At 35.1% G+C, this 15,256-nt stretch overlaps 1 protein-coding gene across 1 annotated transcript in view; it reads left to right on the top strand.

The window, feature by feature from the left end:
- Positions 1-15,256, top strand: part of sns (sticks and stones) — a 340,736-nt gene that overhangs the window by 172,087 nt on the left and 153,393 nt on the right. Inside the window, exon 5 of the mRNA XM_073077924.1 lies at positions 13,309-13,467. Within this exon, the coding sequence (XP_072934025.1) occupies positions 13,309-13,467 (159 nt within the window). The remainder of the gene's footprint in view (positions 1-13,308; positions 13,468-15,256) is intronic.

Consider the following 15,256-nt stretch of genomic DNA (forward strand, 5'->3'; position numbering starts at 1 on the left):
AGGTTGGTAGGTTGCAAGGTTAGGTTGAAAATTGATATCTCAATTGAGGTCAGAGGGTTGAATCCCTGGCTGATTTATTTGCGTATTAGAGATTAATTATGACTTGCCATAAGAAAAGTCCTCAAGGGTGTGTGAAGTCTGCTAATTCGAAATTAGCCAACGCGGTAGACTATAGATACCCTCCACCCTCTGGTACAAGTCTACATCATAAAATTAATAGTGTTCAAGTTAATCATAATGTAATGTACTAATACAATATTAATATGAATTCATATTGCATTAAATTCCAAAAAAATCAGGATAGTTTCTACAAATAAAAATAGTTCACTTACTATAATTTTAATAAAAACTATTAATATACGCAAAGAGAACTTGCCTGTGTATAAAGAAATCATAAACAAAAAACAATCCTACATTATTTGTCACACAATTACAGCAACATAATTGTTCCACAACTCGAAGATAGAGTGTAAACATTCGTGAACAGTTCAGTCGGGAACAGTTTCGTTAGGAAAACAGTTGTTAGCAAAACATTTGTATTAGTCTCAAAACGCCAAATTTTGTTACATTACACTCCATTCATACTAAGTTTTATTTAACGTAAATACGTATCGGTTTTCGTATTTTAGGTGTAAAAATAATGTTATAAATATTTATTAATACAGTAATGTACTATATAGGTACATACATTAAATGTTAACTATAAACTAAAAATGGACTTATTTACAAAATATTTACAAGAAAATTATACATAAAATAAGCCATCTAAAATTGCCGTGTGAGGCATGGTTCCCAAAACGCTGGCGGCGTTTCCTTGCTGCACGGCAAGACTTAATCTTTGTGCAAAATAGCCGCCAGCTTTTTGGTCACCGGAAGCAGTGACAAGTCTGGTCGACATATCTGACATGAATTTTTTCATGTCAGATGACCATGGACCCATTGTCTCTAAAGCAAGCGCCGCAAACAAGTAATTGTCTAATAAATGTAATTACTTGTAGTACTTAGGTATATTGAAACTGTAAATGAAGTCAATATGGTAATTAGTACTGTTTTTTTCGAGTGCAATATATTAGCCTGAAACTACGTACGTCTTATAAATATTGGATTTTCAAAGGAGTGTGAAGTCTAACAATTCACACTTGGGCACCGCGATGGATTATGGTCTAAACCTCTCTTACTTTAAATGGTAGATTATGGCCAAAAGCCACTCTCAATTTAAGTGGATACCGGTGCCCATCAGTGGAATAGTAATAGATTGAAAGCACACATTACAACACATTCAAAATTACAACCGTACACTTAAGAGACTGAAATTCATACACTACTAGACCATTTTTGAGATTTTACGATCTTTTAACCCTAAATCATTCTCATTCTAAAGACATCCTTGTACAGTGTACACAGCCCAATAACATTACACAGTTAACACAAAGCCAAAAGAAAATCCAAAGCTTTGAGAGCGTGAACAGAAACTTGGAAGTGAGATATAGGAAGAGTTCCAACACCTCGTCACGTACGACTACTTCTTGTCGGCGAGCGTCAAATAAAAACTTGGTAGAACTATCGTTTAATTACTCTTATCTTTGGTCGAGTTGGATTATACTGTGCGAATATCCTGATGGAATACCTTTCAACACCTGTCTTTACTTCGCATAAGATACTCGTCTGTTATAAAAGGAAAAATGTTTTACTTAAACATAGTTTCATTGTTTTAAGCTTCTAAGTTTAATGTTAAACCGTTCAAATAAATTTTCATTTCAATATTAATAAGTGAATAATTCTAAATTCTAAATGTATTTTTAGTTAGTCTGTTTATTTCTTTATAATAAAAATAACATTTTAAAACTTCCTACGTCTAAACAATAACTATTGTGAATTATATTAGTATAAAATTCAATATATACTATGCAAGTAAAATCGGGTGAAAAAGTTCAATTTAAATGCAAACAAAACTAGTTTATCTATAAGACTTTTTAATAAAAACAAAACAATATTATCTTAAGACTATATATTGTTTTAAAACCAGTTTCTTTATCAATATATATTGACTTAAACTTGTACTTGAAGCAATATGTATTCATATCCATATTGCCTTAGTGCCATAGTGACAGTATTTTTATGACCGATCCTTTGAATATATCAGTTTGATTAAATAAAGAAACCAGTATACATACTTTTTATTTCTTGTTTTAGTATTATATTTGTTAAACTTAGAACACGTTAAAGTGTTATAAAAAGAAATATTAAAATATCAAAATATAGTGAAGCGAAGAAAAATATGGTATGAAGAAAGTATAAATGTGCCAGAGATAAATTATATTTTAAATTCTTAATTTGTAAAAAGTTAAGCTTCGTTACCACTTAGTTCTGACACGCAGTGGGTTCAGGGTTCGATCCAGTACCCTTACCATGAGTTTTCAAAACAACCCACAATTTCACGTTACGTTTACTCAATCTATTATTCTGTTCAGTTTGCTTCAGCAGACTGAGTAAACGTAACAAAAAGTATGTACTCAAGTCTTTTTGTCTGCATCACATGTTCGCAAAAAAGAGAGCCAAAACATAAAGCGCTATTTTGTCAATTTAGACATTTAATGTTACGTTACTGACACTATAGTTCTGATACAATCCGCTAGGGGCGCTGATTGGAATTTGTATGAGCAAATACGTAAATAAATACAATACTAAAACAGTCATATTTGTTAAAACGTAAAAACTTATGGTAAGGGCCAGACAAATTATGCGTCACCTGACAGTAAGTGGTCATCGCCGCTCAGTATAGAAAGGGATCTCTATCTGAAGTCGATCATAAATACGTTGCTACTCTTGTGGACGTGAAGTGACGTGACGTGAAGTAAGGTGACGTGACGTGAAGTTGTAAGTCAGTCAGCATCCACTCCCTTCCACCGAAACGAAAGAGCTGTTTCAGGCTAGAAACCTACCTGAGGGTAGTACCTTCGCGATCAAACCATACTAATTCTACCACCTTAGGTTTATTTCCTCATAATACATACATTTATCACTTAAAATGAGAAACTTAAATTAATAATAATGTATGGTAATGCTCGGTACGTATATGTTTTGTTATATATGTATGTGTTTGTGTATATCGGTGTGCGCGTGTGCGCCTTCAAAATTCAATTATATTTATAAAACAAATCATTGAGTTAATTCAGTAATTGAGTTTATTTATTAAGTTATTTACTGAGAAAATAAGCAAGACACCATTCAAATTGGATCAGTAGTTTCTGAGAAATCACGTACATACAAGCTTACAAACATACATACGTATAGTCCGCGCCAAACTGCTAGTCCGTTCTGAAGTTGTTGGGAGCAGGTGTAGTCATACAATTTGCTATGGCGACGCGATTCATTTCTATATCTAGAGCGGACTAGCAGTTTTACGTGGACTATACATTCGTACATACACAGCCGTCAAATACCTACAGAACCTCTTTTTTAGCCTTCCGTGTCCAATGTTTTAACTTCAGTGGCTATAATAACAAATACTAAAAATAAAAAAAATATATAATATTGGGGGTACGGAACCCTCCGTGTGCGAGTTCGACTTGTACTTGGCCAATTTTTTTTAATTTGACAATTTTGTGTCCGTAAAATTTTGTAACTGAAAATAATCGACTAAATTAACCTTTGAGACGTGTACACGTGGCTTATAATTAAATCGTTATTTCGTCTTATATTTAGTAAACTTATTTGTAAGTCTAAACTTTTAGGTACTTACCTTCAAGTTCGGGACTTCGGAAGGCTCTTTGATCTCACCGTGTTGACTTTGAGACTTGTGTCCTGTCACAGTTGTAGCTTAGTGGTTGAAATGTGCCTTTGATTGGGAGTTCCAAGGTTCGAACCCAGGCAGGTACTTTAGATTTTTTAAAGTTACGGGCGTATTATAAATTAATTATCGTTCGAATGGAAATATCTACTGACCCCTTCATTCAGAGTAAGAGAGGTTTCACTCCACAATCTGACCATTTTTTTAAAACTCTTGTTTCTTAATTTCTCTAACTAATAATTCATTTCTAATTCGTAAATAACTTAAAAGTCTTCCCCGTGATTTGAACTTTGGACACCCGATTGAGAGGCCCAATTCCTAACCAATATATCACTGCTTATTTTGTGATACATACAAAAGATCAAAAAGCACTAGTATAATTAATTTATATGTATCTCTAATCGTCGGCCATAGATTAGTTAAGATACTTCGCCGCCTTGAAATTGAATGAAGCCACAAACGGCTTATTAGTAAGTTCTTTTTTTGAATTCTTAACAAATAAAAACATTTTTAGAGAAAAAATACGAATAAATAACTAATACTGCGTAATTTACATAATAAATAAATAATTATTTCAAATATTTTTGGGGACATTTTAGCGCGGAGACGTGGCAAAACTTTTTTACGCAACTATTTCAATTCTCAAAACTGGGTACATTTTCTTGTTAGGAGTGAGTAATCTTTACTAATCTATGTCGTCGGCAGCCGATATTCATTTTATAGCATCATAGCTATACATACTTGTATGTATGATTCGATCATGATATCCACATTACATGCTACGCATCGACCCAGCGATGTCATGTGCCACTGCACTAGATTCCCCGTGATCCGATGCCACTCAATCTAGCCGAGTGTTACAAATTGGAACGAAAGACACTTTTGTTGACATGAATTTTATGCTCCGTGGTGTATGACACTCTACAATTATTTTTTGAGTAGAATGTGTAAAAGCAGTGGTTAAAATTCCGCCTCTCGATCGAGGGGTTCGAGGTTCAAATCCAAGCACACACTTCTAATTTTTCAATGTTTTGTGCGTATTAAAAATAATTATCACTTGCTTAAACGGAAAGAAAACATTGTGAGGAAACCTGCATACCTGAGAAATCTAAAAAAATTTTTTAAAAGGCTTGTAAAGTCTACCAATACGCACTTGGACAGCACGGCGGACTATGACCTAACCCTCATTCTGAGAGGAGACCCGTGCCCAGCAGTGGGACAGTAATAGTTTACGATGCACATAAATTGAAAATCAACCCTTTGAACATTTTAATCCCAATTGAAACGGGTTTTTATCCACTAGCTTACTATTAAAATAAATAACTCACACATTTTAAAATTTGTATATTATATTACTGTATAAAACTTTGTCCTGAATAAAATGCATTATCACATAAGGTTGTTAATGTAAGCCTGCAACTTACATATAATAGCTCTTAAGCTCGAAATTAGTGGAGCTTTCTCAGTTAAATCGGATTGTGCAAACGTGAGCGGCACTTTGATCGTGGAAAGAGGGAAAGAAAAGGAAATACTGCGGAAAATAATACGTTTTTGAAATATTTTTACTTTACACTCGTATTTTTATAGAGTTAAGCCATTTCGTCTCTATTGTATGTTACTAGGGACTTGATTTCCTTTATAAGATTAGCAGACCCGGCAAACGTTGTGTTGCCATAAAAAAAAAGGGTGAACAATACTTATCACTTAGGGGTATGAAAAAAAGATAGTATCCGATTCTCAGACCTACTGAATATACGTAAAAAATTTGGTGAAAATCGGTAAAGCTGTTTCGGAGGAGTACAATAACTAAGATTGTGACACGAGAATTTTATATATAAGAAATAAATAGACGGTAAATAAAAGGTTTCTACGCTCATAACCCCACACAAGGATTCAGTGTCGCGGGGGCCATGGACACACACATAGACAATACACAAACACCTAGACCCAGAAACAGAAATCTAAATTCATCATTCAGATATCTGTCTGGCCGGGGATCGAACCCGGGACCCTCTTCGCGTCAGATCGGTGTGGCCGCTCCACCACGCGGGTCGTCAATTGAAGGTTTTAAAGTTGAGTTTTTATAAGATTGAATTACCAAACGAGTATGCAGTCTACCTAAGGATAAGTTAGTAGTTAAGTGGTTTTAAGGTAGTAGAACCCTTTGTGGTTCGACTCCGGCGGCACCACCGCCACACCTATTTCTGCCTAATAACAGCAGTGTTAGGCGCTGCCGTGTTCCAGTTTAAAAGGTGTGGTAAGGGTGAAATACTTTTCTGAGGCGTTCTAGCTTAGTCCTTAGGGGTAGAGGCGCATCTATAGCCGACCTTCGGAAGGAATATAATTCTATCTGGGGTTGATTACAGTTGTCTATGGGCGGCAGTAGGCACTTACCATCAGGTGGACTGTACGCTCGTGTGCTAAGGTCGCCCACAGATGCGCCGCTACCCCTGAGGACTAAGCTGGTACGCCTCGGAAAAGTACCACGCCCTTACCACACCCTTAAAAACTATGGTAATCTATACTCCTTTTACCTAATGAATATTGTCAAAAAAGGATCTATAACTGCAGTGCCTGTCTTTGTGTGGTAAAACAATGTTGCCTCAGTTATAATTACTAAAATGGCGCACGGTGTTTGCTTTAACCAAAATCTTCGGTTAACTTCTCAGAACACAAAGGATTTAACTTTCTAGATGGTGTATGCATTAATACACAGGCGGTAGCGTTTACTGCTTGTTTCTTTTTACTAGAAAAAAGGTAAGCGAAAAATGCGTTTTAAATGTAAATTGTTTGTTGAAAATTAAGAATTGTGCAAAAAGATAATTTACGAATAAATAACTAATACTGCGTAATTTACGTAATAAATAAATAATTATTTCAAATATTTTAGGGACATTTTAGCATGAAGACGTGGTAAAACTTTTTTACGCAACTATTTCAATTCTCAAAACTGGGTACATTTTCTTGTTAGGAGTGAGTAATCTTTACCAATCTATGTATTGACATTCAAAATGAATTCTGTAAAGAACCGAAATTAAATTTAATATTTTATTAAAACGGCCTTATTTACCCAACAATATAAAATCACGCAAAGAATTTAAGAACATAAATACGTTGCGACTACACCGAAACTACACAGTAATATTTCTGTAAAAGATAAATTTACTAAAGAAAAGACAAAGATAGCCGACAATTGTGGTACCAAAAAGATAAGGCTTCATCGTGTGAAAGAAATAGGATGACAAAAGTTAGTTTCGTTGGTCATTGTGGTTTACTGTAACCGAGAAAAATTTATAGCGCTTTCAACGCCTTTATTTTAGTGCAACGAGATTTGGTACAAAGTATAATTAATTTTAGTGTTGTGTTAATAAATCGTTTTATTACAGAATAGTGGTAACGGTTTTTTGAATCGTTTCAAAATAACGGTTTCTTTAGAAGTAATTATTGTATCTTATTAGCTTATTTATCGTTTTCTATTTATATTTTAAATTACTTGTCCTGACTGACGGATTGATCATCCCATAACCTCAAAAACTAAATAGAAACGTGAAATTTGGACAAAAGTTTACATAAATGATCTTTTGATGTTCCATGCCTAAGGGTGTTATGTAGGGATAATTTTTTTTTTGAAAATCTGCCAATTGTGAAGTAAGCCAATAAAACTTAGTATTTGGCTGCGTAGCATGGTCTGCTACTCCTGAGGACTAAGTTGGAACGCCTCATTTAAGTATGTCTCTCTTACCACACCCTTCAAACCAGAACACAGCAGCGCTTAATACTGCTGTTATTGGACAGAAATAGATGTGACAGTGCTTCCGGAGTCGATCCATAAAGAGTTCTACTATATTCAAGGTTGCACCTATCCTTAGGCCTCTATATAATATATATCGCAACCAACACCCCATCCCTACATCAAAACCGGAACTGTACCCTTAGTTTTTACGTTTTTACAAAAATAACTGTTTCTGTATTTCTGTACGTATTTGCCCATACATTTTCAATCAGCGCCCGTAGCGGTCTGTATCAGATCTGATTGGAAATGTATGGGAAATACGTAAATAAATAATACAACAGTCATTTTTGTAAAAACGTAAAAACTCATACTAAGACTTTTACTCGTAAATCGCGATTCCGATAACGCTTCAACCTGTCAATTGTCGCCTGTAACAGGATATTGCTGTCTAGCGACCAACGGTTCCGCTCCCCTGGCGCTGTACAAAGGTGGGACGCGCCTTTGAGGCCAGCGGTTGACAACATTCGGTTGCTTTAAGGTTTTTTATGTTTGTTCGGCGTTTGTCTCATTAGTGATTTTGTGCGATTTATAAAATATGCGTTGTTTTTTTGTGTGTTTAGAAATTTGATTTGTATAATATTTTCATTTATGAACCCCAGTTTAAGTCACTGTCCCGGTCTTCCTTCAGAATGTCAAGGGTTTAGACATAGATTAGTAAAGATTACTCACTCCTAACAAGAAAATGTACCCAGTTTTGTGAATTGAAATAGTTGCGTAAAAAAGTTTTGCCACGTCTCCGTGCTAAAATGACCCTAAAATATTTGAAATAATTATTTATTTATTATGTAAATTACGCAGTATTAGTTATTTATTCGTAAATTTTCTCTAAAAATGTTTTTATTTGCCAAGAATTCAAACAAAGAACTTACTAATAAGCCGTTTGTGGCTTCATTCAATTTCAAGGCGGCGAAGTATCTTTACTAATCTATGGGTTTAGACTATAGTCCTTAACGCTGACCAAGTACAGATTGGAAAGCTTTACACAGTAGAATAATAAAGCCAAGATGATGATAGATGAACTCTTTGTGGTTCGACTCCGGGGGCACAACCGCCATACCTATTTCTGCCTAATGATAGCGTTAAGCGTTGCTATGTTCCGCTTACAAGAGTGACATACTTATCCCAAGTGTACCAACATAATCCTCAAGGGTTATTAACAGGTATCAACAGTAGTGGTAAGCGCTCCTGTGTACTGGTTTGAAGGGTGTGAAGGGTCAAAAATTCCGTTCTCGAACAACTAACAAACTACCCGAAAACCTTTTCTAAATTCTCTAAAGTAATCGAATTCGTAAGGACCGAACTTACGGAACCCTAACTAGCCATATACGGAAAGAAATTACTTATTCCGAACAAATAGCAAGTTCTTTAGAAAAAAGAGTCTAACTCAAAACTTTACTGTTAATGAAAAGAAAGAAGTGAGAAGAAACAGTTGATGAGGGATTCCGTATAATTTCAGGTTCGTCTGTATTCGTCGGAGTCAGATATCGGGAAAGTTTTGTGTGTAGACGGAATAACAATAAGAACGCTTAAAAAATTTTAATGAGGTGATAGGGTTTTCGATTTCAAGTGTTTATATGGAAGAACCCTTCGGTGTGTTGCCAAAATTCGTATCTTTAGAATTAAAAAAAAAAGTGCAAATAAAAATGCTGCATCCCTAAAAGTTGTAGAATGTTTTCAAGCGTGTGTGTGAGGGGTTAGATTCCTTTACATGTCGACTCCCGCAACGCCATCGTTACCTTAACAGCAGTGTTAAGCGCTACTGTGTTCTGGTTTGAAGGGTGTGGTAAGGATGACATACTTGTCCGAGGCGTTCGAGCTTATTCCTCAGGGGTAGCGGCGCACGTAGCCGACCTCAGGTAGGAATATCTAATCCTATCTGGGGTTGATTACAGTTGTCCATGAGCGGCAGTAGCCACTTACCATCAGGTGGACTGTATGCTCGTTTTCTACTTCAATATTAAACATAACAATCTTGCCTCGAAAATCGTTAATCCTGAGGATGTTGATAAGGTTAATGGTACAAAATTATTAAAATCTATTGTTATCGGTTTTTAATAATTCTTCAAAATTTTGAATTAAACTGAACGTTTAAAGTGGATAGAAATCGGGTTCAAAGATTCCGTTACATAGTTACATACATACATACATACATACATACATACATACAACCCAAGCTAATAAAAGCGTGTTAATAAAAAATACCTCATAATTTCATGACAAAAAATATGATCAGACATAAAAAATATTTGCAAAAGCAAACAAAACATCAACCATCTTTGAGACATAAAACAATAGCATTTTACCGCCATCTTGAAACAAAAGACGCCATCTTTGTTTCTTATGTCATTAACCATTAATTACACAACAGATAATGTAGTTGAAAGCTTTTGTGTGCTTATCGAGCGAGCTTTAAGCTTGCCAAGTTGTAAAATATGGTTTATAACTGAGTAAGATAATTTTTTTTTATACGAATATGTCTGGGATTTTCTGCTTATTGATTTTTTTGTACTATTTTATAATGTAAGAGTAGCAGACGAGCATGCAGACCACCTAATGGTAAGTTACTCTACCATATTATAACAAGTAATTAATTTAAAAAATCAAAAACCCGACTGCACCAAAAAGGCTGAAGTAAAATTTTCAAAAGCAGTGAAATAGGCATTTCATTATTTTTATCCAGAAAGCCAAATACAAAGTTTCATAGTAGAAGTCTGCTTCAAAAACAAAAGATGTTCAAACAATATTATCCTATTTTATCCTCGTAGTGTTCATTTACGCTAATAAAGAACCTATGTGTAAAATTCCAGCACGCTTAAGTTCAGCGGTTTCCCTTTGCGTTTATCTCTGGCACAGCAACTCACTCATTTAGTCAGACAGTCATCTCGATGTGTATATACGAGTATAGATGTACTAGCTGACCCGGCAAACGTTGTGTTGCCATATAAATAAAAAAAATGTTAAGGATGAACAACCCTTATCACTTAGGTGTAACAGACCTACTGAATATGTATATAAAAATTGGTGAAAATCGGTGAAGCCGTCTCGGACAAGTACGGTAACTAACACGAGAATTTTATATATAAGATATATTATATAATGTATGTGTAATCTCCTCTTAATTTCCTTTATTTTGACACCCTACTCGATAGGTTTGGTTAACTTTTTTAAAACGTGTTACTATTTCGCGAAAAAAATCACTATTTACGGTGTATAAAATATATAACTTCAGTAAATCAAAGTTTCGGTCATTATTTTACCTCGTTAGAGGTAGCATTTCATTATTTTTATCCAACAAGCCTAATACAAAATTTCATAGAGTTTGCTTCAAAATTGACGATTGTTCAAATTAATTTTTAACCCTTATTTTACCCTCTACGGGGTTGATTTTTCGGGAGTGCGTCCTTGTTCCTATCCAGAAAGCCAAATACAAAATTTTATAGTAGTTGCTTCAAAATTAAAGGATTTCAAAAAAACTGTTTTCTCCTGTTTTACCCTCTTAAGGGTAGAATTTCCAAAAGGCCTTTCTTAGTACTTATTCAAGCTATATAGAGAACCTGTGTGCAAAATTTCAGAACTGTAAGGTCCTTGGTTCAGGCTGTACTTTGATTTCTGAAAAATGAAAAAGTCATTTAGTTAGCCAGTCAGTCAATCACCTTACTGTTTTATATATATACAAATATGTTTTTATAATCTCGGTTTAATTTCCTTTCATTTGATACCCTACTCGATAGGTTCGGTTAACTTTTTTTTTTAAATGTGTTACTATTTCGCGCCAAAAATCCACCATTTTGATTTTTTTTTACTAACACCTATCTAAGAACACTCGGGTCATTGAGACAAATATAATGACACCTTAACTGTTGAGATTCATCCAGCCGTTTGTTAGATCGGATCAAATAAAGAAAGACAAACATACAAGATACGCGCGAAAAACATAACCCTTCCTTGGCAGTCGGGTAAAAAATCCAGGCAAGGATCTCTACAGAATGAGAAAGCTTTAGACCATCATCCACATCAGACCAAATGCTTACTGGTAAAGTTATAATATACTAGCTGACCCGACAAACGTTGTGTTGCCATATAAATAAAAAAATGTTAAGGGTGAACAACCCGTATCACTAAGGGGTATGAAAAATAGATAGTAGCCGATTCTCGGACCTACTGAATATGCATAAAATTTGGTGAAAATCGGTAAAGCCGTTTCGGAGGAGGAGTCACACGAGATTTTTTTATATAAGATTTGATAATATTATAAACGACTCTCCTATCCTCTAGATTAGCTCATATTTTCCTGTAGTATTAAAGCAAGTAATATTTAAATTATTTTTTAATGAAATATATTTTCCAACGACTGAAAATAAAATGAAAATCTCTAAGCGACATAACTCACTCGCAATCACTTCAGTATTACACCACTTAAACGGGTATTGCTTTAAAGCATTAAATTTATGATCTTTGCCGATATAAGGAGCTTACTCCACCCCAAGCGAGAAGCGCTAAGCGATATTATTAGTTATATTAAAGTTTAAGTAAGTAGAATGATTGCTTCAAATTTGGTGGCATCACGACTATAATTCTACTCAACAGCTGTGTGAATTTTGGTTTTAAGGACGTAATAACTCAAATAAATGTATATGTACATACAAAATAATTAAATTAATTATATGTAAAGTTTAATGTAATACGTCAGTTATTGTCACTATCTTTCCTCCATTTATAAATGAAGTTTATGGTAAATTGTATCATAAATTTTATGCAATTATATAACGATACATTTTTAAATACAATTTGTACTAATACGATATAATTAGTGTACACTAAAATGTATCATAAATAAATACCTAGTTATTTATCTAAAGGCAAATAAATTTAACGACATATTGCATCGCCGTCACTGAACAATTCCTTAATAATTAATTAATTAATTATTTAATAAAGTAATTTATAATCAAATGACGTTTACAATTTTGTTAAAGCTATTATATTTCACTTAAAAACATACTTGTGTTCAACACTATTTATCTCATCAAAACTCGTTCATCGCTCATCGCTGGCACTACAACAGCTTAGTTAATGCCGCTTACCTGGCACCACCGCCCTGAATCCTGATTTAGCGTTTGAATATTAAAATGGGGTGAAAAATTAATCACTTGGATTTGCATTAAATCGATATGGAATCGACTTTGGGAAGCAATTTTAAAGATTCCATTTCAGTTGTATGCTAACCGTTTATAGGCTCTTGATAAATATTAATGGTTTTATCTCGCTTAGATTGCCTTTAAGTCCTTTGTAGTTCGGGTTTAATATAATGAAGGTGGTAGAACTGTTTGTGGTTCAACTCCAAAAGCACCGTCACACTTATTTCTGTCTAATAATAGTAGTGTTAAGCGCTGCTGTGTTTTTGTTTGAAGGTTGTAAGGGAGATATACTTTTCTGAGATATTCCAGCTTAGTTCTTCTTATTACTTAGAGAGTTCTCACGGGTTGCGGCGCATATGTGACCGACCTTAGGTGTTAATCTAATTCTATCTGAGGTTGATTACACATGTCAATGGGCGGCAATAGCCACTTACCATCAGGTAGACTGCATGCTCGTCTGCTCCTCCTATATTATCCAAAAATGTGCTGTGCACTTAACAATACCATTTAGGCTTTCTTCCTTCTACACATACACATACCATATACCAAGTTGTTCCAAGATGATTAACAGATTCGTTTGTCCACAGCGCCGCCCAATGCCGTGGAGATCGTGAACCATCCTCACAACTCGAAGCTGGAGGTTAAGGAAGGTGAGGACGTGGTCCTGGAGTGCCAAGTACGGAACGCCAAACCCGCTGCCAAGATCATATGGTACCGGGGGAACGTGGAGCTTCGTGGTGATAAAGGTAAAACATTACTTTTCTAGATTTAAATACACATAGATAAGTGACCTAACTCGTGATGAAAGTAAGCAATGATATCTTTTCTAGGTTTAGAAGACAGCTAAGTTTAAATACAAATAGCTAAGTAACCAAACTCGCAGAGTTCGATCCCCGGTTGGGTAATCTTAATTATGATCTAACGATCATTAAAAAACATGTGCGAATAAGATTAAGATGTGACGACACACATCTAATAGACCTGACTCGCAGAATCTGGGTTCGATCCCTGGCCAGGCAATCTTCATTATGATCGTTAATGACGACACATATAGCTAAATGACTTAACTTGCGGAGTGGAGTTTGAGTTTGATCCTTAGCCAGGCAATCTTAATTATGAATTTAACTTGAAACACAATCGCATCACGTTGAAGGTGGTATAACCTTCTGTGGTTCGACTCTGAACACCGCCACACCTATTTCTGCCTAATAACAACAGAATTAATCGCTGCTGAGTTCTGGTTCGATGGATGTGGTAAGGCAGACATACTTATTAGGAGCGTTTCAACTTAGTCGTCAGGAGCGACGCATCTGTGGCCGACCTCAGGGGGGGCTCTAATCCTATCTTGGGTTGATTCCAGACGTCTATGGGCGGCAGTAGCCACTTACCATCAGGTGGACTCTATGCTTGATGCTACATAAATCTTATAAAAAAATCCGTGCTTCGGAGGACTTTAACTTATTGATCTCAGTTACATAACAGTAGTTAAACCTCGTAAAAGGTCTTTAAGCACCCTTTTAAGACCCTCATATGAAACCGAGAACCCTCAAGACAACATTTTGAATATTTTATAGCTCTCAAATTGTCAGTAATCCTACCACCTTACCAGCTTTCGTATATATCGTAGGGATCGAATTAAAAATTCTATTCCGGGATCTGTTGAGTTGGAGCCGAGGATTTATAAGGGCACGTTTATAAGCTTTAAGAGACTATGTATACAAATAAATAAAATTGGAATGTCTACTTGGAATGTTAAAGGTGGTAGAACCCTATGTAATTCGACTCCGGCGGCACTACCGTCACACCTATTTCTGCCTCATAACAGCAACATTGCTCAACAAGCATTGCCGTGTTCTGGTTTGAAGGGTGTGGTAAGGGAGACATACTTTTCCGAGGCGTTCCATATTAGTCTTCAGGGGTAGCAGCGTATGTAGCCGACCTCAGGTAGGAATATCAATCCTATCTGGAGTTGATCACAGATGTCCATGAGCGGCAGTAGCCACTTACCATAAGGTGGACTGCATGCTCGTCTGCTTCTCTTATATTATAAAAAAATAATAACCTTTGAGAGACTATCTATACATATAAATAAAATTGAAATGTTTGTAATGTCGAAAAGAACGAGTATTATAATTTTTGTCTGTCTGTTTGTTTGTTCCGGCTAATCTTAGAAATGGCTGGATAAATATCAGGGAACTTTCGATGGCAATTAGATATAAACAGTAACTTTTATTAAAAAAAGCAATTAGGGTTCCGCGCAAAAAATATTTTGTATATTCATTTTTAAACGCATACGAAGCCGCGGCAAGTAATTGTAAATAATATATTCGAGGTTTTTCTGAATTATAGTAGTACTACTGAACTATAGTAACTATGTAGTAGTAGTAGTTTCTATAGTACTCGTATATGGTTTTAGACTAAAATTATCGCGGAATTGAGACATTTTATTATGTAACGGGTACTCACGATATGCGTTTTTTTATTGCCGATATTTTTAGTTTATGCAAGTCACAAATAGTGCAAAGTACGGTGCGT

This window comes from Epargyreus clarus, unplaced genomic scaffold (genome assembly GCF_041222505.1).
Source record: "Epargyreus clarus isolate Ecla_fem2 unplaced genomic scaffold, WU_Ecla_fem_2.2 ptg000011l, whole genome shotgun sequence".
Lineage (NCBI taxonomy): Eukaryota > Metazoa > Arthropoda > Insecta > Lepidoptera > Hesperiidae > Epargyreus > Epargyreus clarus.